This window comes from Chiloscyllium plagiosum, unplaced genomic scaffold (assembly GCF_037043375.1).
Source record: "Chiloscyllium plagiosum isolate Xiang-an unplaced genomic scaffold, Cpla_swu_hap1 HiC_scaffold_21, whole genome shotgun sequence".
NCBI classification, from domain to species: Eukaryota; Metazoa; Chordata; class Chondrichthyes; order Orectolobiformes; family Hemiscylliidae; genus Chiloscyllium; species Chiloscyllium plagiosum.
This window is the reverse complement of record NW_028270159.1, coordinates 7,773,690-7,799,939: the sequence shown is the minus strand read 5'-3', so window position 1 is coordinate 7,799,939 and position 26,250 is coordinate 7,773,690. Positions and strand designations below refer to the sequence as shown.

General features: G+C 57.2%; 1 protein-coding gene across 1 annotated transcript in view; it reads left to right on the top strand.

Moving 5' to 3' along the window:
* Window positions 1-1,114: 1,114 nt before the first annotated feature.
* The window catches only part of LOC122564624 (fibrinogen C domain-containing protein 1-like), a 161,219-nt gene continuing 136,083 nt past the window's right edge, over window positions 1,115-26,250 (top strand). Inside the window, exon 1 of the mRNA XM_087998210.1 lies at window positions 1,115-1,262. Within this exon, the coding sequence (XP_087854336.1) occupies window positions 1,197-1,262 (66 nt within the window). The 5' untranslated portion in view covers window positions 1,115-1,196. The remainder of the gene's footprint in view (window positions 1,263-26,250) is intronic.

Genomic DNA, 26,250 nt, shown 5'->3' with positions numbered 1-26,250 from the left:
CCTCTCCCACCATCACACACCCCCCCCCACCACACACTCTCTCCCCCCCCACCACACACACACTCTCCCCCCACCACACACACTCTCCCCCCCCACCACACACACTCTCTCCCCCCCCACCCACACCACACTCCTCCCCCCCACCACACACACTCTCTCCCACCACACACTCCCCCCCACCACACACTCACCCCCCCCACCCCCCCACCACACACACACTCTCTCCCCCCCCACCACACACACTCTCTCCCCCCCACCACACACACTCTCTCCCACCACCACACACACTCTCTCCCACCACACACTCTCCCCCCCACCACACACTCTCCCCCCCCACCCCCCCACCACACACACCTCTCACCCCCCCCACCACACACACTCCCCCCCACCCACACACTCTCCCCACCCACCCCTCCCCACCCACCACACACACTCTCCCCCCCCACCACACACACACTCTCTCCCCCACACACACACTCTCCCCCCACCACACACACTCTCCCCCCCCACCACACACACACTCTCCCCCCCCCCACCACACACACACTCCCCCCCCACCACACACACTCTCCCCCCCACCACACACACACTCTCCCCCCCCACCACACACACTCTCTCCCCCCCACCACACACACACTCTCCCCACCCCAACCACACACACTCTCTCCCCCCCACCACACACACACTCTCCCCCCCCACCACACACACTCTCTCCCCCCCACCACACACACTCTCCCCCCCCACCCACACACACACTCTCTCCCCCCCCACCACACACACTCTCTCCCCCCACCACACACACTCTCTCCCTCCCCACCACACACACTCTCACCCCCACCACCACACTCCTCTCCCCCCACCACACACACACTCTCTCCCACCCCCCCACCACTCACACACACTCTCCCCCCCACCACACACACACTCTCTCCCCCCCACCACACACACTCTCTCCCCCCCCCCCACCACACACACACTCTCCCCCCCACCACACACACACTCTCCCCCCCACCACACACACTCTCTCCCCCCCACCACACACACTCTCTCCCACCACCACACTCTCTCCCCCCCACCACACACTCCACCCCCCCCCCCCACTCTCTCTCTCTCTCTCTCTCTCTCTCTCTGTGCTGTCTCTGGTCCAGTTGTGTCGAGCTCCGGATGAGATAGCACCTTCCCTGTTCCCTCTGAGTATGATGAATGGCTGGTGGAAAGGTGTGGATGGCACTCACAGAGACAGCCCGGAGACCAGCTCGCAGGTAAATGAGCCTGGCTATTACACGGACGCGCATTCAACCCTCTTGTCGGGTTTTACAATTCGTTCATAATTTACTTTAGATTACTGGAGGCTCGAATTCTCGGCGAAGCTGGAGGTTATAGCTTAAAACCGTGAGGAATTTCCTGCTGGTTATTTCAGGGTGAAATTAACATCAGTCAGATTGCATGTGGAGATTAAACTGGGACGGTGCGTGTTTGGCTGGTATGTCTCCCCCCTGCCTTGGGACAGGGTATTGGGGTGACTGGGTAGTGTTGGATTCCGGATTTACTGCCCAGTTCGGGGACGTCTGGCCTGGCTCAGGGATCCTTCATTGTACCGACCGCCCAGCCCTGATACTATCCCTGCCCGACTCAGGAAACAGGGTTCTAAATAAGGAACCTGGGTCCCTATCACAGCCCCCGGGTGTCCCAAAGCGTCTTACAGCCAACCAAAGCCCTGTGTTCTCGCTCTTGTCCTGCAGACACGCATTAGCGCCCCCTATATGCACAGCAAGCTCCCACCAAAAAAAAAACAGGAGGTGGGAGGCAGAGAATCCGTTCCTGTGAAATTGATAAAGGGATAAATGTTGGATGGACACGAGGGATATCTCTCCTCTGTTCCTCCATGGGATCTTTAACACTCAGGTGACAGAACAGAACCTGGTTCTCATCTAAAAGACAAGCCCAGCACTGTGAGACTAAGCTGCCTTACTTCTTAAGGGACAGAGTCACCATCGTCTTTATTGGTCAGTGCATGGAGTTGGGAGGTCATGTTGTGCCTTTACAGAATATTGGTGAGGCCACTTTTGGAATACTGTCTGCAATTCTGGTCTCCCTGCTTTAGGAAAGAAATTCCAACTTGAAAGGGCTCAGAAAGGATTTACAAGGATGTTGCCAGGGTTGGAGGGTTTGGGCTACAGGGAGATGCTGAACAGGCTGGGACTGTTTTCCCTGGATCGTCGGAGGCTGAGGGGTGATCTTATAGAGGTTTATAAAATTATGAGGGGCATGGATAGGGTGAATAGTCAAGGTCTTTTTCCTCAGGGTAGGGGGGAGTCCAAAAGTAGAGGGTAAAGGTTGAAGGTGAGAGGGGAAAGATTTAAAAGAGACTGAAAGGGCAACTTTTTTCAGACAGGGGGTGGTACGTGTATGGAATGAGCTGCCAGAGGATGTGGTGGAGGCTGGTACAATTGCGACATTTAAAAGGCATTTGGATGGGTATATGAATAGGAAGGCTTTGGAGGGATATGGGCCGGGTGCTGGCAGGTGGGACTAGATTGGGTTGGGATATCTGGTCGGTATGGATGGGTTTCTGTGCTGTACATCTCTATGACTCTATGATCATGCGGGGGGGGGGGGGGGGCAGAGTGTCCTATTATAGAATCACAGAATCATCACATTGCAGAAAGAGGCCATTCAGCCCATTGAATCAGCACCGGGCTTCTGAAGAGCCTCCCACTATATCCCTGTAACCCTACATTTCCCATGGCTAACCCACCTAGCCTGCACATCTTGGGCAATTTAGCATGGCCAATCCACCCTAACCTGCACATCTTTGGACTGTGGGAGGAAACCGGAGCACCCGGAGGAAACCCACGCGGACACGGGGAGAATGTGATGGTTTAGCCTGAGGGTCACTATGCCTCAGGTGAGGGGAGAGATTGAGAAGGAGACTGCTTCATGGTCATCTCAGCCAGTGCGGGGACAGGACCCATGCAGTTGGCATTGCTTACCTGCCATCCAGACAACTGAGTTAATTGTGATGCAGTAATAGTATCCCTACCTCTGAGGCAGGTCAGATTAGATTTCCTACAGTATGGAAACATGCCCTTCGGCCCAACAAGTCCACACCGACCCTCCGAAGAGTCACCCATCCAAACCCATTTCCCTACATTTACCCCTGACTAATGCACCTAACACTACGGGCAATTTAGCATGGCCAATTCACCTGACCTGCACGTCTTTGGACTGTGGGAGGAAACCCACACAGACGCAGGGAGAATGTGCAAACTCCACGCAGTCACCCAAGGCTGGAATCGAACGCAGGTCCCTGGCGCCGTGAGGCAGCAGTGCTAACCATTGAGCCACCATGCCACCCATCTGGAGATCTCTATTCAGTGATGTGGAAGCATATTATCGCTGCACAGGTAATTTAGAAAATCTAAAAAAATGATACCCCTCCTCCCCCTCCCAGGGCAGTGCAGCAGTCCATCACGACGGCCCTGGGCCTGGATCATTTACTCCCCCTCCCTGGAAGGCGACTCAATGTTCTGACTCAGAGGCGAGGGTGCTACTCACTGAATCACAGCTGACACTGCACCTGGCAGTGGGGAGTGGGCTGGATGGTGCGGTTTGTGCTTTGGCAGGTTTGGCAGGTTCTGCGTGGCTTATTTTGTAATAGAGTTGAGAAAATCGACAGTGAACAAAGGTGTTTATTGCACCAGGAGCTGAGGGAAGTTTTTTTTAAATCTCTGTAAAGATTAGAAATGGAATTCTGAGAATTACTTGATGGAAGCGAGAGGAAAATTAGCGTTGGAGAGTGTACAGGGATAAAGGATAGGTTTATCCTGCAGTTTCTGGTACTGAGCAGATTCAGCTCCTGGCACCTTCTGTCAACCACAGTGTCTGAGAACTCCATAGCCTCTCAGTGATGACCTTGACCCAAGGTCCAGGACTTACACACGCAGCCATGAAAATACCTGTCTGTTCCCCAGACCAAACAATCTCCCATCATTCGGAGGTATAGTTAGTAACCAGTGGAGTGCCACGAGGATCGGTGCTGGGTCCACTGCTTTTCGTCATTTATATAAATGATTTGTATGCGAGCATAAGAGGTACAGTTAGTAAGTTTGCAGATGACACCAAAACTGGAGGTGTAGTGGACAGCGAAGAGGGTTACTTCAGATTACAACAGGATCTTGATAAATTGGGCTAATGGGCCGAGGAGTGGCAGGTGGAGTTTAATTCAGATAAATGTGAGGTACTGCATTTTGGGAAGGCAGATCAGAGCAGGACTTATACACTTAATGGTAAGGTCCTGGGGAGTGTTGCTTAACAAAGAGACCTTGGAGTGCAGGTTCATAGATCCTTGAAAGTGGAGTCACAGGTAGATAGGATAGTGAAGGAGGCGTTTGGTATGCTTTCTTTTATTGGTCAGAGTGTTGGGTGTAGGATTGGCAGATCATATTGCAGCTTTACAGGACATTGGTTAGGCCACTGTTGCAATACTGTGTGCAATTCAGGCCTCCTGGCTACAGGAAAGATGTTGTAAACAAGGAGAACAGAGGAAGGTGGCCATGGGCTCCCACGTCAGGTTACTGCTCTCGATTGGTCCTCGTTGAATCCTCATCTTTCACAAAAACAAAACACAAATGGGGAAGAACTTTCCTTTCTCTCATAGTGACCCCATCAGCTGTTCATCCAAATGCGCCAGAATCTTTGCTGACAATTGGAAATCCCACTCTCTCCGGTTAGGAGCTTAATTAAACGGCAGGAAGTGGGATTTAAAAACAAAATTCCCTCCTCACCCATACAAAATTGCAATAGGGTTCTTGTGGCAGGAAGTGGTGACATCCCTAACTTTGGACCAGGAGGCCTGAACTCAACCTCCTGCTCCAGAGGTGTGTCACAACATCCTGGAACAAGTTGATCAGAAAATAACCAGAAAACTTACAGACCTGACCCAGAGGCTGTGAGAGCCAGCATCGTGCTCTGAGAATGCCAGTTAGTGCCTGGCCTCATTGCTGGCCTCCCCTTGATAATGCACCCGATGGAGATAGGAAAATGCTGGAGAAACTCAGCAGAACCTGCAATATCTGTGGAGGGAGAAACAGAGTTAATGCTTCGAGACTGGTCAGCAGGAGACTCATAGAGATGGAGGTGGGGACTGCGGATGCTGGAGATTAGAGTCAAGATTAGAGTGGTGCTGGAAAAGCACAGCAGGTCAGGCAGCATCCGAGGAGCAGGAAAATCGATATTTCAGGCAAAACGAGACTCATAGAGTCATAAAGTCATGCAGCATGGAAACAGACCCTTTGCTCCAACCAGTCCATATTGACTACAATCCCAAACTAAACCAGTCCCAGCTGCACCTGCTCCCAGCTCATATTCCTCCAACCCTTTCCTATTCACGTACTTATCCAGATGTCCTTTAAATGCTGTAACCTCTTCCTCTGGAAATTCATGCCAAACACAAATCATTCTCTGTGTAAAATAATTGTCCCTTATGTCTTTTTTAAATCTTTCTTCTCTCGCCTTAAAAGTACGCTCCCTAGTTTTGAGATTCCCCCATCCTGGCTAAAAGACATCTGCCGTTCACCTCATGATTTTATAAACCTCTGTAACGTCACCTCTCAACCTCCTACGCTCCAGTGATAAAAGTCTCAGCCTGTCCAGCCTCTCCCTACAACTCAAACCTTCCACTCCTGGTAACATCCTAGTAAATCCTTACTGGAGCCTCTCCAGTTTAATAACATCCTTCCTGTAACAGGGTGACCAGAACGGGGCACAGTTCCCCAGGAGAGGCCTCATCAACTTGTGTGCTCTCTGCCTCTTTCTCCTTGATGACCTTTCTGCCACCCACTCCCTGTTTGGCTGCTCACCTTGAAGCTGCAGGGTCACTACATTCTGAGAGCTGGAATCCACAGCATTGTGACTCCAAAACCCAGATTATTAAGTCTAGAAGCCAGTGTGCAAGCTGCTCAAGTTGATGACACTGTCTATTCTGGGCTGAGCAGAACAATTTCACAATGTCCAATCCTAATTCTCTGCACTTCATGATCTTTCAAGCTACCTCACACAATTTTAAGCTGCCCCAGAATCTCTGTTCTATTCCAGTTTCTACAATACATCCTTGTTGATACAGTTCCACACTACATCTCCCTATTTCACTCTCTCCTCTATTGTTTCACACCATTCCACATAATTCCCAGTGATTTCACATTCCTCCTGAACATTTTGCAATGACACCATGCTGCATTATTCCACACCCTCTCATTCTACACTCTATACCAGACTCGATTCATCAATATCCCAAACAATGAGAAGCACAGGAACAGGGCATTCAGCCCCTTGATCTCTTCTGCTATTGAATTAGATCTTGCCTGATCTGTGCCCCAACGCCAACTACTGGTCTTGGCTCCTCAAAACCATCTACTGGTCTTAGTACTCAACTTTATCTACTGGTCTTGGCTCCTCAACTTTATCTACTGGTCTTGGCTCCTCAACTTTATCTACTGGTCTTGGCTCCTCAACTTTATCTACTGGTCTTGGCTCCTCAACTTTAACTACTGGTCTTGGCTCCTCAACTTTATCTACTGGTCTTGGCTCCTCAACTTTATCTACTGGTCTTGGCTCCTCAACTTTAACTACTGGCCTTGGTTCCTCAACACCATCCACTGGTCTTGGTATCCCAGCATTATCTGCTGGCCTTGGTACCCCTACCCTTAATTCCTCATTTACAGGGAAGCAGTTGCAATGTAACCACACCAGTGTAGCAGAGGCCAAGGCTAATACGTTCAAACCCCACCACATCCATCAGCTTCTGGAATTTAAATAGATCCCTGAAAGTTGCCACCCAGGTTGATAGGGTTGTTAAGAAGGAATACAGTGTGTTAGCTTTTATTGGTAGAGGGATTGATTTTCAGAACCACGAGGTCATGTTGCAGCTGTACAAAACTCTGGTGTGGCCGCACTTGGAGTATTGTGTGCAGTTCTGGTCACCGCATTATAGGAAGGATGTGGAAGGGTTCTGAGGTGATTTAGTAGGATGTTGCCTGGTGTGGAGGGAAGGTCTTATGAGGAAAGACTGAGGGACTTGAGGCTGTTTTATTTAGAGAGAAGAAGGTTGAGAGGTGACTTAATTGAGACATACAAGATAATCAGAGGGTTAGGTAGGGTGGACACGGAGAGCCTTTTTCCTTGGATGGCGATGGCTAGCACAAGGGGACGTTGCTTTAAATTGAGGGGTGATAGATATAGGACAGATGTCAGAGGTAGTTTCTTTACTCAGAGAGTATAAGGGGCGTGGAATGCACTGTTTGCAACAGTAGTAGACCCGCCAACTTTAAGGGCATTGAAATGGTCATTTGATAGACATATGGATGGAATAGTGTAGGATAGATGGGCTTCTGATTGGTTCCACAGGTTGGCGCAAAGGACCTGTACTCTGCTGTAATGTTCAATGTGAACTTCAATTTGTTGATAAATCTGGAATCTAAAGCTGGCAGTGACCATAGCAACTATCACCTTGTCGTAAAAGCCCAACTGGGAAAGAAATCTCCTGTCCTTACTCATCCTGGCTTTGTGTGGCACCAGTTCTCTGGGATAGCTGATCCAATCACACAGTTCAATGGCAATTAGGGACAGGGGAGTCGATGATGGTCAGCATCCACATCACATGAGAGAATAAGAGGAAGAAACCCCCTTATTCAACCAATCTCACTTTGAAATTACTGATTGACTCCCAGCCTCAATGGTGCTTTGGGCAAAGAGAATTCTATATAATCATAGTGATAGAAGCAGCAGTAGGCCATTTGGCCCATTGAACCTACTGATCTATCCATCGTCTCAGCCCCTCCCACCTGCCTTATCCCCATAACCTTTAATTCCCCTATCATGCAAAAGCCCATCCAACTGTATCTTGGATATATTGAATGAAAGCTGCCTCTGCTGCTTCCTTGGGGAGAGAGTTCCATAGATTTGCTTATCTCCGGGAAAAGCAGTTCCTCCTCTTCTCTGTCCTAAATCTACTCCCCCTAGTCTTGAGGTCATGTCCCCTAGTCCTAGTCTCACCCACCAGTGGAAACAATTTTCCTGCCTCTCTCTGATCTATCTTTCATCTATCACTCCCCTTCATGTTAAGAACTGATTTCTGATGTCACCCTTAAACATCTTGGCTCCTTGTCTTCATATCTTTAATCGACCTGTTGCAAAGATGTTGTGATCCACCCTTTGGAACAGATGGGACTTGAACCCAGACCTCCTAGCCCAGGACTAGGGACACTACCAATGTGTCACAAACTCCCATGGGTGGATTATTTTGGCTCTGATTCCTTGTTCTGAGTCAGACCATAACAAGGGAACAGATCATCTTGATCTATCCTATCCTTTTAACTGCCTTAAACACTATAACTAGATCACCTCTTAATCCGCTTTACTTAAGCAAATATAAGCCTCATGGGTACACCTTAGTGTCAGAACCGAATGCTGGTTCCTCTGTCTCCCCTTTTTTCCTGTTCCCCTTATGGGTTTCAGTCCAATTTGGTTGAAAGATGATTAGTATACACATGCTTTGATGAACTGATTGTTGTTAATGGACCAAGATACAGTGAAAAGTGTTGTTTTGCATGCTCCCCGCGTAGATCGTACCCTACAGAGTGCACCAGGGTAGCAGAACAGAGTGCAGAATACAGTGTGAAAGCTGCAGAGAAAGTGCAGAGAGAAAGATCAAAATTAACATTTGGGAGGTCTGTTCATAACTCTGATAACAGTCTGGCACTCATTCACAATAATTCATCAAGTCACCAAAGATATTCAGCTGGCTTGCAATTTTCTGATCTTGCTTGCTTCCCTGCTTACAAAATCGATCAATAATATTTTCCATCTTTGCAATTCCATGGGGATATCATCATCAACAGCAGCAAAATATGAATATATGAAATTCCATCAGTCAAATCCCGAAACACACAAGCAAAACTTCAAAATCTCGTCAGCCTGAAATTAATCTTGTCACAGGAACTCCAAAATATTAATTGTCATGCGCTCAGCACAGGAGAGAAGGGAAAACATTGATAATTACGGCAACAACTGATATATTTTCGCCACGAGCTTTCTTTTGAAGTAATCAGTGTTAGGCAGTTCCGGCAATTTGAATTTTGTTGCAATTCTTCAGAATTGCCCCGGAGTGCTGGAATTGAACATTTTCTTTCCTGTTTTTCAATAAACAAGTTTCAGGGATATAATCATGGAGATGTTAAAATTAATTAGGACTTCTGTGATGTTACTGTGAACAAAAGTTCTTCCACGTGAAGGGTAAAATGCCTTTATATTCTCTCGAGTTTCAAAGAACAGGAGGAAATAGCCCTGCAGTACATTCTTTGTGACACCAATGTTAATGTTGCTCGTCCCACATTACATCCTCTAAGCCAGCTTCAGCCAGCCAGCTTCCATCTAAAGGCATTGAAGTTAACTGTGGGTCAGTTTGACTGGGTAGTACACTCATCATGTCATCACAAAGTCATTGGTTTAATTCTTCATTCCCGTGCAATGCCAAAGGAATCACCGCACTCAAGGCAGGTCAGTGCTGAGGGGGTGGGCACTGTCATAGGGTCAGTGCTGAGGGAGTGGGCACTGTCACAGGGTCAGTGCTGAGGGGGTGGGAACAGTTGGAGGGTCAGTACTGAGGGAGTGGGCACTGTCACAGGGTCAGTGCTGAGGGAGTGCCACACTGTCACAGGGTCAGTGCTGAGGGAGTGCTGCACTGTCAAAGGGTCAGTGCTGAGGGAGTGGGCACTGTCAGAGGGTCAGTGCTGAGGGAGTGCCACACTGTCACAGGGTCAGTGCTGAGGGAGTGCTGCACTGTCAAAGGGTCAGTGCTGAGGGAGTGGGCACTGTCACAGGGTCAGTGCTGAGGGAGTGGGCACTGTCACAGGGTCGGTGCTGAGGGAGTGCTGCACTGTCGGAGGGTCAGTGCTGAGGGAGTGGGCACTGTCAAAGGGTCAGTGCTGAGGGAGTGGGCACTGTCAGAGGGTCAGTGCTGAGGGAGTGGGCACTGTCACAGGGTCAGTGCTGAGGGTGTGCTGCACTGTCAAAGGGTCAGTGCTGAGGGAGTGGGCACTGTCAGAGGTCAGTGCTGAGGGAGTGGGCATTGTCACAGGGTCGGTGCTGAGGGAGTGCTGCACTGTCGGAGGGTCAGTGCTGGGGGAGTGGGCACTGTCACAGGGTCAGTGCTGAGGGAGTGCCGCACTGTCACAGGGTCAGTGCTGAGGGAATGCCGCACTGTCACAGGGTCAGTGCTGAGGGAGTGCTGCACTGTCGCAGGGTCAGTGCTGAGGGAATGCCGCACTGTCACAGGGTCAGTGCTGAGGGAGTGCTGCACTGTCGGAGGGTCAGTGCTGAGTGAGTGGGCACTGTCACAGGGTCAGTGCTGAGGGAGTGCCGCACTGTCATAGGGTCAGTGCTGAGGGAGTGCTGCACTGTCGCAGGGTCAGTGCTGAGGGAGTGGGCACTATCGGAGGGTCAGTGCTGAGGGAGTGCCGCACTGCCACAGGGTCAGTGCTGAGGGAATGCCGCACTGTCACAGGATCAGTGCTGAGGGAGTGGGCATTGTCACAGGGTCAGTGCTGAAGGAGTGCCGCACTGTCAGATGGTCAGTGCTGAGGGAGTGGGCACTGTCAGAGGGTCAGTGCTGAGGGAGCGCCGCACTGTCACAGGGTCAGTGCTGAGCGAGTGGGCACTGTCACAGGGTCAGTGCTGAGGGAATGCCGCACTGTCACAGGGTCAGTGCTGAGGGAGTGGGCATTGTCGAAGGGTCAGTGCTGAGGGAGTGCTGCACTGTCGGAGGGTCAGTGCTGAGGGTGTGGGCACTGTCAGAGTGTCAGTGCTGAGGGAGTGGGCACTGTGGAAGGGTCAGTGCTGAGGGAGTGCCGCACTGTCGGAGGGTCAGTGCTGAGGAAGTGGGCACTGACGAAGTGTCAGTGCTGAGGGAGTGGGCACTGTTGGAGGGTCAGTGCTGAGGAAGTGGGCACTGTTGGAGGGTCAGTGCTGAGGGAGTGCCGCACTGTTGGAGGGTCGGTGCTGAGGGAGCGCCGCTTTGTCGGAGGGCCAGTGCTGAGGGAGTGCCGCACTGTTGGAGGGTCGGTGCTGAGGGAGCGCCGCACGGTCGGAGGGTCGATGCTGAGGGAGCGCCGCACTGTCGCAGGGTCAGTGCTGAGGGAGTGGGCACTGTCGCAGGGTCAGTGCTGAGGGTGTGGGCACTGTCAAAGGGCCAACGCTGAGGGAGTGCCGCACTGTCGGAGGGTCAGTGCTGAGGGAGTGCCGCACTGTCGGAGGGTCAGTACTTAGAGAGTTGGCACTTTCAGAGGGTCAGTGCTGAGGGAGTTGGCACTGTCGGAGGGTCAGTGCTGTGGGAGTGCTGCTCTGTTGGAGGGTCACTGCTAAAGGGTTGCCGCACTGTCGGAGGGTCAGTGCTGGGGGAGTGCCACGCTGTTGTAGGGTCAGTGCTGCGAGAGTGGGCACTGTCGGAGCGTCAGCGCTGAGGGAGTGGGCACTGTCACAGGCTCAGTGCTGAGGGAGTGGGCGCTGTCAGAGGGTCAGTGCTGAGGGGGCACCGCACTGTCACAGGGTCAGTGCTGAGGGAGTGCCACACTGTTGGAGGGTCAGTGCTGAGGGAGTGCAGCACTGTCGCAGGGTCAGTGCTGAGGGAGTGCCGCACTGTCGCAGGGTCAGTGCTGAGGGAATGCCGCACTGTCAAAGGGTAAGTGCTGACGGAGTGCTGCACTGTCGGAGGGTCAGTGCTGAGGGAGTGGGCACTGTCACAGGGTCAGTGCTGAGGGAGTGGGCACTGTCATAGGGTCAGTGCTGAGGGAGTGGGCACTGTCATAGGGTCAGTGCTGAGGGAGTGCCGCACTGTCGCAGGGTCAGTGCTGAGGGAGTGCTGCACTGTCGCAGGGTCAGTGCTGAGGGAGTGCTGCACTGTCGGAGGGTCAGTGCTGAGGGAGTGCCACACTGTCACAGGGTCAGTGCTGAGGGAGTGCCGCACTGTCGGAGGGTCAGTGCTGAGGGAATGCCGCACTGTCAGAGGGTCAGTGCTGAGGGAGTGCTGCACTGTCGCAGGGTCAGTGCTGAGGGAGTGCTGCACTGTCGCAGGGTCAGTGCTGAGGGAGTGCCGCACTGTCATAGGGTCAGTGCTGAGGGAGTGGGCACTGTCATAGGGTCAGTGCTGAGGGAGTGCTGCACTGTCACAGGGTCAGTGCTGAGGGTGTGCTGCACTGCCACAGGGTCAGTGCTGAGGGAGTGCCGCACTGTCGCAGGGTCAGTGCTGAGGGAGTGCTGCACTGTCATAGGGTCAGTGCTGAGGGAGTGGCCACTGTCAGAGGGTCAGTGCTGAGGGAGTGGGCACTGTCATAGGGTCAGTGCTGAGGAAGTGGGCACTGTCATAGGGTCAGTGCTGCGGGAGTGGGCACTGTCACAGGGTCAGTGCTGAGCGAGTGCTGCACTGTCGCAGGGTCAGTGCTGAGGGAGTGCTGCACTGTCGCAGGGTCAGTGCTGAGGGAGTGCCGCACTGTCATAGGGTCAGTGCTGAGGGAGTGGGCACTGTCATAGGGTCAGTGCTGAGGGAGTGGCCACTGTCATAGGGTCAGTGCTGAGGGTGTGCTGCACTGCCACAGGGTCAGTGCTGAGGGAGTGCCGCACTGTCGCAGGGTCAGTGCTGAGGGAGTGCCGCACTGTCGCAGGGTCAGTGCTGAGGGAGTGCCGCACTGTCATAGGGTCAGTGCTGAGGGAGTGGGCACTGTCACAGGGTCAGTGCTGAGGGAGTGGGCACTGTCATAGGGTCAGTGCTGAGGGAGTGGGCACTGTCACAGGGTCAGTGCTGAGGGAATGCCGCACTGTCACAGGGTCAGTGCTGAGGGAGTGGGCATTGTCACAGGGTCAGTGCTGAAGGAGTGCCGCACTGTCAGAGGGTCAGTGCTGAGGGAGTGGGCACTGTCAGAGGGTCAGTGCTGAGGGAATGCCGCACTGTCACAGGGTCAGTGCTGAGCGAGTGGGCACTGTCACAGGGTCAGTGCTGAGGGAGTGGGCATTGTCGAAGGGTCAGTGCTGAGGGAGTGGGCACTGTCACAGGGTCAGTGCTGAGGGAGTGCTGCATTGTCGGAGGGTCCGTGCTGAGGGTGTGGGCACTGTCAGAGGGTCAGTGCTGAGTGAGTGGGCACTGTGGAAGGGTCAGTGCTGAGGGAGTGGGCACTGACGAAGTGTCAGTGCTGAGGGAGTGGGCATTGTTGGAGGGTCAGTGCTGAGGGAGTGGGCATTGTTGGAGGGTCAGTGCTGAGGGAGTGCCACACTGTTGGAGGGTCAGTGCTGAGGGAGTGGGCACTGTTGGAGGGTCAGTGCTGAGGGAGCGCCGCACTGTCGCAGGGTCAGTGCTGAAGGAGTGCCGCTCTGTCGGAGGGTCAGTGCTGTGAGAGTGCCGCACTGTCTGAGGGTCAGTGCTGAGGGTGTGGGCACTGTCAAAGGGCCAGCGCTGAGGGAGTGCCGCACTGTCGGAGGGTCAGTGCTGTGGGAGTGCTGCTCTGTCGGAGGGTCACTGCTAAAGGAGTGCCGCACTGTCGGAGGGTCAGTGCTGGGGGAGTGCCAGGCTGTTGTAGGGTCAGTGCTGCGAGAGTAGGCACTGTCGGAGGGTCAGCGCTGAGGGAGTAGGCACTGTCACAGGGTCAGTGCTGAGGGAGTGGGCACTGTCGGAGTGTCAGTGCTGAAGGAGTGCCGCACTGTCATAGGGTCAGTGCTGAGGGAGTGCCGCACTGTCACAGGGTCAGTGCTGAGGGAGTGTCCCACTGTTGGAGGGTCAGTGCTGAGGGAGTGCAGCATTGTCACAGGGTCATTGCTGTGGGAGTGCCACACTATCAGAGGGTCAGTGCTGAGGGAGTGGACACTGTCGGAGGGTCATGATTAGGGAGAGCCACAGTGTCGGAGTGTCAGTGCTGAGGGAGTGCTGCACTGTCATAGGGTCAGTGCTGAGGGAGTTGGCACTGTCATAGGGTCAGTGCTGAGGGAATGCCACACTGTCACAGGGTCAGTGCTGAGGGAGTGGGCACTGTCAAAGGGCCAGTGCTCAGGGAGTGCCGCACTATCGGAGGGTCAGTGCTGAGGGAGTGCCGCACTGTCGGAGGGTCAGTGCTGAGGGAGTGCCGCACTGTCGGAGGGTCAGTGCTGAGGGAATGCCGCACTGTCGGAGGGTCAGTGCTGAGGGACTGCCGCACTGTCGGAGGGTCAGTGCTGAGGGAGTGCCGCACTGTCGTAGGGTTCAGTGCTGAGGGAGTGCCACACTGTTGCAGGGTCAGTGCTGAAGGAGTGCCGCTCTGTTGGAGGGTCAGTGCTTGGGAGTGGGCACTGTCAAAGGGCCAGTGCCCAGGGAGTGCCGCACTATCGGAGGGTCAGTGCTGAGGGAGTGCCGCACTGTCGTAGAGTTCAGTGCTGAGGGAGTGCCACACTATCGTAGGGTTCAGTGCTGAGGGAGTGCCGCACTGTCGGAGGGTCAGTGCTGAGGGAGGGTGGCACTGTCAGAGGGTCAGTGCTGAGGGAGTGCCAAACTGTTGGAGGGTCAGCGCTGAGGGTGTGGGCAATGTCAGAGGGTCAGCACTGAGGGGGTGTGCACTGTCTGAGGGTCAGTGCTGAGAGAGTGCAGCACTGTCACAGGGTCATTGCTGTGGGACTGCCACACTGTCAGACGGTCAGTGCTGAGGGAGGGCCACACTGTCAGGGGGTCAGCGCTGAGTGAGTGCCGCCCTGGTGGATGGTCAGTGCTGAGGGAGTCGGCACTGTCGGAGGGTCAGTGCTGAGGGAGTGGGCACTGTCGGAGGGTTAGTGCTGAGGGAGTGCCGCACTGTCGGAGGGTCAGTGCTGAGGGAGTGCCGCACTGTCGGAGTGTCAGTGCTGAGGGAGTGCAGCACTGTCGTAGGGTCAGTGCTTAGAGATTTGGCACTTTCAGAGGGTCAGTACTGAGGGAGCGGGCATTGTCGAAGGGTCAGTGCTGAGGGAGTGCCACACTGTCGGAAGGTCAGTGCTGAGGGAGTGGGCACTGACGAAGGGTCAGTGCTGAGGGAGTGCCGCACTGTCGGAGGGTCAGTGCTGAGGGTGTGGGCACTGTCGGAGGGTCATTGCTGAGGGAGTGGGCACTGTCATAGGGTCAGTGCTGAGGGAATGATGCACGGTCACAGGGTCAGTGCTGAGGGAGTGCCGCACTGTCACAGGGTCAGTGCTGAGAGAGTGCCGCACTGTCGGAGGGTCAGTGCTGAGGGAGTGCCGCACTGTCGGAGGGTCAGTGCTGAGGGAGTGCCGCATTGTCGGAGGGTCAGTGCTGAGGGAATGCCGCACTGTCGGAGGGTCAGTGCTGAGGGAGTGCCGCACTGTCGGAGGGTCAGTGCTGAGGGAGTGCCGCACTGTCGGAGGGTCTGTGCTGAGGGAGTGCCGCACTGTCGGAGGGTCAGTGCTGAGGGAGTGCCACACTGTCAAAGGGTCAGTGCTGAGGGAGTGCCGCTCTGATGGATGGTCAGTGCTGAGGGAGTGCCGCACTGTCACAGGGTCAGTGCTGCGGGAGTGCCGCACTGTCAAAGGGTCAGTGCTGAGGGAGTGCGGCACTGTCAAAAGGTCAGTGCTGAGGGAGTGCCGCTCTGATGGATGGTCAGTGCTGAGGGAGTGCCGCACTGTCGGAGGGTCAGCGCTAAGGGAGTGGGCACTGTCACAAGGTCAGTGCTGAGGGAGTGCCACAGTGTCGGAGGGTCAGTGCTGAGGGAGTGCCGCACTGTCACAGGGTCAGTGCTGAGGGTGTGGGCACTGTCACAGGGTCAGTACTGAGGGAGTGGGCACTGTCAGAGGGTCAGTGCTGAGGAAGTGCCGCACTGTCACAGGGTCAGTACTGAGGGAGTGGGCACTGTCACAGGGTCAGTGCTGAGGGAGTGGGCACTGTCACAGGGTCAGTACTGAGGGAGTGGGCACTGTCGAAGGGTAAGTGCTGAGGGAGTGCCGCACTGTCAGAGGGTCAGTGCTGAGGGAGTGCCACACTGTCACAGGGTCAGTGCTGAGGGAGTGGGCAGTGTCAGAGGGTCAGTGCTGAGAGAGTGCCACACTGTCACAGGGTCAGTGCTGAGGACTGGGCACTGTCGAAGGGTCAGTGCTGAGAGAGTGCTGCACTGTCACAGGGTCAGTGCTGAGGGAGTGGGCACTGTCCGAGGGTCAGTGCTGTGGGAGTGGGCACTGTTAGAGGGTCAGTGCTGAGAGAGTGCCGCTTTGTCGGAGGGTCAGTGCTGAGGGTGTGCTGTACTATCGGGGGGTCAGTGCTGAGGGAGTGCTGCTCTGTCGGAAAGTCGGTGCTGAGGGAGTGCCGCTCTGTCGGAGGGTCAGTGCTGTGGGAGTGGGCACTGTCGAAGGGTCAGCGCTGTGGGAGTGGGCACTGTCAAAGGGCCAGCGCTGAGGGAATGCCGCACTGTCGGAGTGTCAGTGCTGAGCGAGTGCAGCACTGTCGTAGGGTCAGTGTTTAGAGATTTGTCATTTTCAGAGGGTCAGCGCTGAGGCACTGTCGGAGGGTCAGTGCTGTGGGAGTGCTGCTCTGTTGGAGGGTCACTGCTAAGGGAGTGGGCACTGTCAAAGGGCCAGCGCTGAGGAAATGCCGCACTGTCGGAGTGTCAGTGCTGAGGGAGTGCAGCACTGTCGTAGGGTCAGTGCTTAGAGATTTGACACTTTCAGAGGGTCAGTGCTGTGGGAGTTGGCACTGTCGGAGGGTCAGTGCTGGGGGAGTGCCACTCTGTTGGGGGGTCAGTGCTGCGAGGGTGGGCACTGTTGGAGGGTCAGCGCTGAGGGAGTGGGCACTGTCACAGGGTCAGTACTGAGGGAGTGGGCACTGTCAGAGGGTCAGTGCTGAGGAAGTGCCGCACTGTCGGAGGGTCAGTGCTGAGGGAGTGCTGTACTATCGGGGGGTCAGTGCTGAGGAAGTGGGCACTGTCATAGGGTCAGTGCTGAGGGTGTGCCGCACTGTCGGAGGGTCAGTGCTGAGGGAGTGCCGCTCTGTCGAAGGGTCAGTGCTGTGGGAGTGGGCACTGTCAAAGGGCCAGCGCTGAGGGAGTGCCGCACTGTCGCAGGGTCAGTGCTGAGGGAGTGGGCACTGTCCGAGGGTCAGTGCTGTGGGAGTGGGCACTGTCAAAGGGTCAGCGCTGAGGGAGTGCTGCACTGTCACAGGGTCAGTGCTGAGGGAGTGGGCACTGTCCGAGGGTCAGTGCTGTGGGAGTGGGCACTGTCATAGGGCCAGCGCTGAGGGAGTGCCGCACTATCACAGGGTCAGTGCTGAGGGAGTGGGCACTGTCCGAGGGTCAGTGCTGTGGGAGTGGGCACTGTCAAAGGGTCAGCGCTGAGGGAGTGCCGCACTGTCACAGGGTCAGTGCTGAGGGAGTGGGCACTGTCCGAGGGTCAGTGCTGTGGGAGTGGGCACTGTCAAAGGGTCAGCACTGAGGGAGTGCTGCACTGTCACAGGGTCAGTGCTGAGGGAGTGGGCACTGTCCGAGGGTCAGTGCTGTGGGAGTGGGCACTGTCATAGGGCCAGCGCTGAGGGAGTGCCGCACTATCACAGGGTCAGTGCTGAGGGAGTGGGCACTGTCCGAGGGTCAGTGCTGTGGGAGTGGGCACTGTCAAAGGGTCAGCGCTGAGGGAGTGCCGCACTGTCACAGGGTCAGTGCTGAGGGAGTGGGCACTGTCCGAGGGTCAGTGCTGTGGGAGTGGGCACTGTCAAAGGGCCAGCGCTGAGGGAGTGCCGCACTGTCGGAGTGTCAGTGCTGAGGGAGTGCAGCACTGTCGTAGGGTCAGTGCTTAGAGATTTGGCACTTTCAGAAGGTCAGTGCTGAGGGAGTTGGCACTGTCGGAGGGTCACTGCTAAGGGAGTGCCGCACTGTCGGAGGGCCAGTGCTGGGGGAGTGCCACTCTGTTGGAGGGTCAGTGCTGCGAGAGTGGGCACTGTCATAGGGTCAGTGCTGAGGGTGTGCCGCACTGTCGGAGGGTCAGTGCTGAGGGAGTGGGCACTGTCATAGGGTCAGTGCTGAGGGAGTGCCGCACTGTCGAAGGGTTAGTGCCGAGGGAGTGCTGCACTGAGGGAGGTCAGTGCTGACGGAGTGCCGCCCTGTCGGACGGTCAGTGCTGAAGGAGTGCCGCACTGTCAAAGGGTCAGTGCTGAAGGAGTGCTGCACTGTCACAGGGTCAGTGCTGAGGGAGTGGGCACTGTCGAAGGGCCAGTGCTGAGGGAGTGCCACATTGTCGGAGGGTCAGTGCTGAGGGAGTGTCGCACTGTCACAGGGTCAGTGCTGATGGAGTGGGCACTGATGGAGGGTCAGTGCTGTGGAAGTGGACACTGTCAAAGGGCCAGCGCTGAGGGAGTGCCGCACTGTCACAGGGTCAGTGCTGATGGAGTGGGCACTGTTGGAGGGTCAGTGCTTAGGGAGTGGGCACTGTCCGAGGGTCAGTGCTGTGGAAGTGGACACTGTCAAAGGGTCAGCGCTGAGGGAGTGCTGCACTGTCACAGGGTCAATGCTGAGGGAGTGGGCACTGTCCGAGGGTCAGTGCTGTGGGAGTGGGCACTGTCAAAGGGCCAGCGCTGAGGGAGTGCCGCACTGTCGGAGTGTCAGTGCTGAGGGAGTGCCGCATTGTCATAGGGTCATTGCTGAGGAAGTGCGGCACTGTCGGAGGGTCAGTGCTGAGGGAGTGCCGCACTGTCAGAGGGTCAGTGCTGAGGGAGTGGACACTGTCAGAGGGTCAGCGCTGAGGGAGTGGGCACTGTCAGAGGGTCAGTGCTGAGGGAGGGGTCAGTGTCACAGGGTCAGTGCTGAGGGAGTGCCGCACTGTTGGAGAGTCAGTGCTGAGTGAGTGCCATTCTGTCGGAGGGTCAGTGCTGAGGGAGTACCGCACTGTCGGAGGGTCAGTGCTGAGGGAGTGCCACACTGTCGGAGGGTCAGTGCTGAGGGAGTGCTGCACTGTCGCAGGGTCAGTGCTGAGGGAGTGCCGCACTAATGGAGGGTCAGTGCTGAGGGAGTGGGCACTGTCGTAGGGTCAGTGCTGAGGGAATGGGCACTGTCGGAGGGTCAGTGCTGAGCGAGTGGGCACTGTCGGAGGGTCAGTAGTGTGGGAGTGGGCACTGTCGGAGGGTCAGTGCTGAGGGAATGCCACACTGTCAGAGGGTCAGTGCTGAGGGAGTGCTGCACTGTCAGACGGTCAGTGCTGAGGGTGTTGGCACTGTCGGAGGGTCAGCGCTGAGGGAATGCCACACTGTCAGAGGGTCAGTGCTGAGGGAGTGCTGCACTTTCAGACAGTCAGTGCTGAGGGAGTTGGCACTGTCGGAGGGTCAGCGCTGAGGGAGTGCCGCTCTGTCGGAGGGTCAGTACTAAGGGAGTGCCGCTCTGTTGGAGGGTCACTGCTGAGGGAGTGCCGCACTGTCGGAGGGTCAGTGCTGAGGGAGTTGGCACTGTCGGAGGGTCAGTGCTGAGGGAGTGTCGCTCTGTCGGCGGGTCAGTTCCTTGGGAGTGCCGCATTGTCAGAGGGTCAGTGCTGGGGGAGTGCTGCACTGTCACAGGGTCAGTGCTGAGGGAGTGCCACAGTGTCGGAGGGTCACTGCTGAGGGAGTGCTGCATTATCACAGGGTCAGTGCTGAGGGAGTCCTGCACTATCGCAGGGTCAGTGCTGAGGGATTGGGCACTGTCGGAGGTTCAGTGCTGAGGGAGTGGGCACTGTCAGAGGGTCAGTGCTGAGGGAGTGTCGCACTTTCAGAGGGTCAGTGCTGAGGGAGTGCCGCACTGTCGAAGGGTCAGCGCTGAGGAACACTGCACTATCACAGGGTCAGTGCCGAAGGAGTGCCGCACTGATGGAGGTCAGTGCTGAGGGAGTGTCGCACTGTCGGAGGGTCAGTGTTGAGGGAGTGCCGCACTGTCGGAGGGTCAGTGCTGAGGGAGTGCCGCATTGCCATAGGGTCATTGCTGAGGAAGTGCGGCACTGTTGGAGGGTCAGTGCTGTGGGCGTGCCGCACTTTCGGAGGGTCAGTGCTGAGGGAGTGCCGCACTGTCAGAGGGTCAGTGCTGAGGGAGTGGGCACTGTCAGAGGGTCAGAGCTGAGGGAGTGGGCACTGTCGGAGGGTCAGTGCTGAGGGAGGGGTCAGTGTCACAGGGTCAGTGCTGAGGGAGTGCCGCACTGTTGGAGAGTCAGTGCTGAGTGAGTGCCATTCTGTCGGAGGGTCAGTGCTGAGGGAGTACCGCACTGTCGGAGGGTCAGTGCTGAGGGAGTGCCACACTGTCGGAGGATCAGTGCTGAGGGAGTGCTGCACTGTCGCAGGGTCAGTGCTGAGGGAGTGCCGCACTTTCAGAGGGTCAGTGCTCAGAGAGTGGGCACTGTCGGAGGGTCAGTGCTGAGTGAGTGGGCACTGTCGGAGGGTCAGTGCTGAGGGAGTGCCGCACTGTCACAGGGTCAGTGCTGAGGGAGTGCCGCACTGACACAGGGTCAGTGCTGAGGGAGTGGACATTGTTGGTGGTTCAGCACTGAGGGAGTGGCACTGTCAGAGGGTCAGTACTGAGGGAGTGCTGCACTGTCTCAGGGTCAGTGCTGAGGGAGTGCCACACTGTGGAGGGTCAGTGCTGAGGGAGTGCCACACTGTGGGAGGGTCAGTGCTGAGGGAGTGCCACACTGTCGAAGGGTCAGTGCTGAGGGAGTGCCACACTGTGGGAGGGTAAGTGCTGAGGGAGTGCCATACTGTCGAAGGGTCAGTGCTGAGGGAGTGCCACACTGTCGGAGGGTCAGTGCTGAGGGAGTGCCACATTGTCGCAGGGTCAGTGCTGAGGGAGTGCCGTACTATCAGAGGGTCAGTGCTGAGAGTGTGGGTACTGTCGGAGGGTCAGTGCTGAGGGAGTGCCGCACTGACACAGGGTCCGTGCTGAGGGAGTGGACATTGTTGGTGGGTCAGTGCTGAGGGAGTGGGCACTGTCACAGGGTCAGTGCTGAGCGAGTGGGCACTATCGGAGGGTTAGTGCTGTGGGAGTGGGTACTGTTGGAGGGTCAGTGCTGAAGGAGTGGGCACTGTCGGAGGGTTAGTGCTGAGGGAGTGGGCACTGTCGGAGGGTCAGTGGTGTGGGAGTGCAGCACTGTCGTAGGATCAGTGCTTAGAGATTTGGCACTTTCAGAGGGTCAGTGCTGTGGGAGTGGCGCACTGTCGGAGGGTCAGTGCTGGGGGAGTGGGCACTGTCACAGGGTCAGTGCTGAGGGTGTGCCGCACTGTCGGAGTGTCAGTGCTGAGGGAGTGCAGCACTGTCACAGGGTCAGTGCTGACGGAGTGGGCACTGTCCGAGGTCAGTGCTGTGGGAGTGGGCACTGTCAAAGGGCCAGCGCTGAGGGAGTGCTGCACTGTCACAGGGCCAGTGCTGAGAGAGTGGGCACTGTCCGAGGGTCAGTGCTGTGGGAGTGGGCACTGTCAAAGGGTCAGCACTGAGGGAGTGCTGCACTGTCACAGGGTCAGTGCTGAGGGAGTGGGCACTGTCCGAGGGTCAGTGCTGTGGGAGTGGGCACTGTCAAAGGGCCAGCGCTGAGGGAGTGCCGCACTGTCACAGGGTCAGTGCTGAGGGAGTGGGCACTGTCGAAGGGTCAGCGCTGAGGGAGTGGGCACTGTCCGAGGGTCAGTGCTGTGGGAGTGGGCAATGTCAGAGGGTCAGCTCTGAGGGAGTGGCCACTGTCGGAGGGTCAGCTCTGAGGGTGTGCCGCACTGTCGGAGTGTCAGTGCTGAGGGAGTGCAGCACTGTCACAGGGTCAGTGCTGACGGAGTGGGCACTGTCCGAGGTCAGTGCTGTGGGAGTGGGCACTGTCAAAGGGCCAGCGCTGAGGGAGTGCTGCACTGTCACAGGGCCAGTGCTGAGAGAGTGGGCACTGTCCGAGGGTCAGTGCTGTGGGAGTGGGCACTGTCAAAGGGTCAGCACTGAGGGAGTGCTGCACTGTCACAGGGTCAGTGCTGAGGGAGTGGGCACTGTCCGAGGGTCAGTGCTGTGGGAGTGGGCACTGTCAAAGGGCCAGCACTGAGGGAGTGCCGCACTGTCACAGGGTCAGTGCTGAGGGAGTGGGCACTGTCGAAGGGTCAGCGCTGAGGGAGTGGGCACTGTCCGAGGGTCAGTGCTGTGGGAGTGGGCAATGTCAGAGGGTCAGCGCTGAGGGAGTGGCCACTGTCGGAGGGTCAGCTCTGAGGGAGTGGCCACTGTCGGAGGGTCAGCTCTGAGGGAGTGCCACACTGTCACAGGGTCAGTGCTGAGGGAGTGCCGCACTGTCACAGGGTCAGTGCTGTGGGAGTGGGCACTATCGGAGGGTCAGTGCTGAGGGAGTGCCACACTGTCACAGGGTCAGTGCTGAGGGAGTGCCGCACTGTCACAGGGTCAGTGCTGAGGGACTGCCGCACTGTCACAGGGTCAGTGCTGAGGAAGTGGGCACTGTTACAGGGTCAGTGCTGAGGGAGTGCTGCACTATCGGGGGGTCAGTGCTGAGGGAGTGCTGCTCTGTCGGAGGATCAGTGCTGAGGGAGTGCCACATTGTCAAAGGGTCAGTGCTGAGGGAGTGCCGCTCTGATGGATGGTCAGTGCTGAGGGAGTGCCGCACTGTCGGAGGGTCAGTGCTGAGGGAGTGCCGCTCTGATGGATGGTCAGTGCTGAGGGAGTGCTGCACTGTCGTAGGGTCAGTGCTGAGGGAGTGCCGCACTGTCGGAGGGTCAGCGCTAAGGGAGTGGGAACTGTCACAAGGTCAGTGCTGAGGGTGTGCTGCACTGTTACAGGTCAGTGCTGAGGGAGTGGGCACTGTCAGAGGATCAGTGCTGAGGGAGTGCCGCACTGTCAGAGGGTCAGTGCTGAGGGAGTGCCGCACTGTCGGAGGGTCAGTGTTGAGGGAGTCGGCACTGTCGGAGGGTCAGTGCTGAGGGAGTGGGCACTGTCGGAGGGTCAGTGCAGAGGGAGTGCCGCACTGTCGGAGGGTCAGTGCTTAGTGAGTGGGCACTGTCGGAGGGTCAGTGCTGAGGGAGTGGGCACTGTCGGAGGGTCAGCTCTGAGGGAGTGGCCACTGTTGGAGGGTCAGCTCTGAGGGAGTGCCGCACTGTCGGAGGGTCAGTGCTGAGGGAGTGGGCTCTGTTGGAGGGTCAGTGCTGAGGGAGTGGGCACTGTTAGAGGGTCAGTGCTGAGAGAGTGCCGCTTTGTCGGAGGGTCAGTGCTGAGGGTGTGCTGTACTATCGGGGGGTCAGTGCTGAGGGAGTGCTGCTCTGTCGGAGGGTCGGTGCTGAGGGAGTGCCGCACTGTCGGAGGGTCAGTGCTGAGGGAGTGGGCACTGTCGAAGGGTCAGCGCTGAGGGAGTGCTGCACTGTCACAGGGTCAGTGCTGAGGGAGTGGGCACTGTCCGAGGGTCAGTGTTGTGGGAGTGGCCACGGTTGGAGGGTCAGCTCTGAGGGAGTGCCGCACTGTCACAGGGTCAGTGCTGAGGGAGTGGGCAGTGTCAGAGGGTCAGTGCTGAGGGAGTGCCGCACTGTCGGAGGGTCAGTGCTGAGGGAGCGGGCTCTGTTGGAGGGTCAGTGCTGAGGGAGTGGGCACTGTTAGAGGGTCAGTGCTGAGAGAGTGCCGCTTTGTCGGAGGGTCAGTGCTGAGGGTGTGCTGTACTATCGGGGGGTCAGTGCTGAGGGAGTGCTGCTCTGTCGGAGGGTCGGTGCTGAGGGAGTGCCGCACTGTCGGAGGGTCAGTGATGAGGGAGTGGGCACTGTCGGAGGGTCAGCGCTGAGGGAATGGCCACTGTCGGAGGGTCAGCTCTGAGGGAGTGCCGCACTGTCGGAGGGTCAGTGCTGAGGGTGTGGGCACTGTCAGAGGGTCAGTGCTTAGGGACTGGGCACTGTTGGAGGGTCAGTGCTGAGGGAGTGGGCACTGTTAGAGGGTCAGTGCTGAGAGAGTGCCGCTTTGTCGGAGGGTCAGTGCTGAGGGTGTGCTGTACTATCGGGGGGTCAGTGCTGAGGGAGTGCTGCTCTGTCGGAGGGTCGGTGCTGAGGGAGTGCCGCACTGTCGGAGGGTCAGTGCTGAGGGAGTGGGCACTGTCGAAGGGTCAGCGCTGAGGGAGTGCTGCACTGTCACAGGGTCAGTGCTGAGGGAGTGGGCACTGTCCGAGGGTCAGTGCTGTGGGAGTGGGCAATGTCAGAGGGTCAGCGCTGAGGGAGTGGCCACTGTCGGAGGGTCAGCTCTGAGGGAGTGCCACACTGTCACAGGGTCAGTGCTGAGGGAGTGCCACACTGTCACAGGGTTAGTTCTGAGGGAGTGCCGCACTGTCACAGGGTCAGTGCTGAGGGAGTGGGCACTATCGGAGGGTCAGTGCTGAGGGAGTGCCGCACTGTCACAGGGCCAGTGCTGAGGGAGTGGTCACTGTCAGAGGGTCAGTGCTTAGGGAGTGGGCACTGTTGGAGGGTCAGTGCTGAGGGAGTGGGCACTGTTAGAGGGTCAGTGCTGAGAGAGTGCCGCACTGTCGGAGGGTCAGTGCTGAGGGAGTGGTCACTGTCACAGGGTCAGTGCTGAGGGAGTGCTGCACTATCGGGGGGTCAGTGCTGAGGGAGTGCTGCTCTGTCGGAGGATCAGTGCTGAGGGAGTGCCACATTGTCAAAGGGTCAGTGCTGAGGGAGTGCCGCTCTGATGGATGGTCAGTGCTGAGGGAGTGCCGCACTGTCGTAGGGTCAGTGCTGAGGGAGTGCCGCTCTGATGGATGGTCAGTGCTGAGGGAGTGCCGCACTGTCGTAGGGTCAGTGCTGAGGGAGTGCCGCACTGTCGGAGGGTCAGCGCTAAGGGAGTGGGAACTGTCACAAGGTCAGTGCTGAGGGTGTGCTGCACTGTTACAGGTCAGTGCTGAGGGAGTGGGCACTGTCAGCGGATCAGTGCTGAGGGAGTGCCGCACTGTCGGAGGGTCAGCGCTGAGGGAGTGCCGCACTGTCGGAGGGTCAGCTCTGAGGGAGTGGCCACTGTTGGAGGGTCAGCTCTGAGGGAGTGCCGCACTGTCGGAGGGTCAGTGCTGAGGGTGTGGGCACTGTCAGAGGGTCAGTGCTTAGGGAGTGGGCACTGTTGGAGGGTCAGTGCTGAGGGAGTGGGCACTGTTAGAGGGTCAGTGCTGAGAGAGTGCCGCTTTGTCGGAGGGTCAGTGCTGAGGGTGTGCTGTACTATCGGGGGGTCAGTGCTGAGGGAGTGCTGCTCTGTCGGAGAGTCGGTGCTGAGGGAGTGCCGCACTGTCGGAGGGTCAGTGATGAGGGAGTGGGCACTGTCGGAGGGTCAGCGCTGAGGGAGTGGCCACTGTCGGAGGGTCAGCTCTGAGGGAGTGCCGCACTGTCGGAGGGTCAGTGCTGAGGGTGTGGGCACTGTCAGAGGGTCAGTGCTTAGGGAGTGGGCACTGTTGGAGGGTCAGTGCTGAGGGAGTGGGCACTGTTAGAAGGTCAGTGCTGAGAGAGTGCCGCTTTGTCGGAGGGTCAGTGCTGAGGGTGTGCTGTACTATCGGGGGGTCAGTGCTGAGGGAGTGCTGCTCTGTCGGAGGGTCGGTGCTGAGGGAGTGCCGCACTGTCGGAGGGTCAGTGCTGAGGGAGTGGGCACTGTCGAAGGGTCAGCGCTGAGGGAGTGCCGCACTGTCACAGGATCAGTGCTGAGGGAGTGGTCACTGTCCGAGGGTCAGTGCGGTGGGAGTGGGCAATGTCAGAGGGTCAGCGCTGAGGGAGTGGCCACTGTCGGAGGGTCAGCTCTGAGGGAGTGCCACACTGTCACAGGGTCAGTGCTGAGGGAGTGCCACACTGTCACAGGGTTAGTTCTGAGGGATTGCCGCACTGTCACAGGGTCAGTGCTGAGGGAGTGGGCACTATCGGAGGGTCAGTGCTGAGGGAGTGCCACACTGTCACAGGGTCAGTGCTGAGGGAGTGCCGCACTGTCACAGGGTCAGTGCTGAGGGACTGCCGCACTGTCACAGGGTCAGTGCTGAGGGAGTGGGCACTGTCACAGGGTCAGTGCTGAGGGAGTGCTGCACTATCGGGGGGTCAGTGCTGAGGGAGTGCCGCACTGTCGTAGGGTCAGTGCTGAGGGAGTGCCGCTCTGATGGATGGTCAGTGCTGAGGGAGTGCCGCACTGTCGTAGGGTCAGTGCTGAGGGAGTGCCGCACTGTCGGAGGGTCAGCGCTAAGGGAGTGGCAACTGTCACAAGGTCAGTGCTGAGGGTGTGCTGCACTGTTACAGGT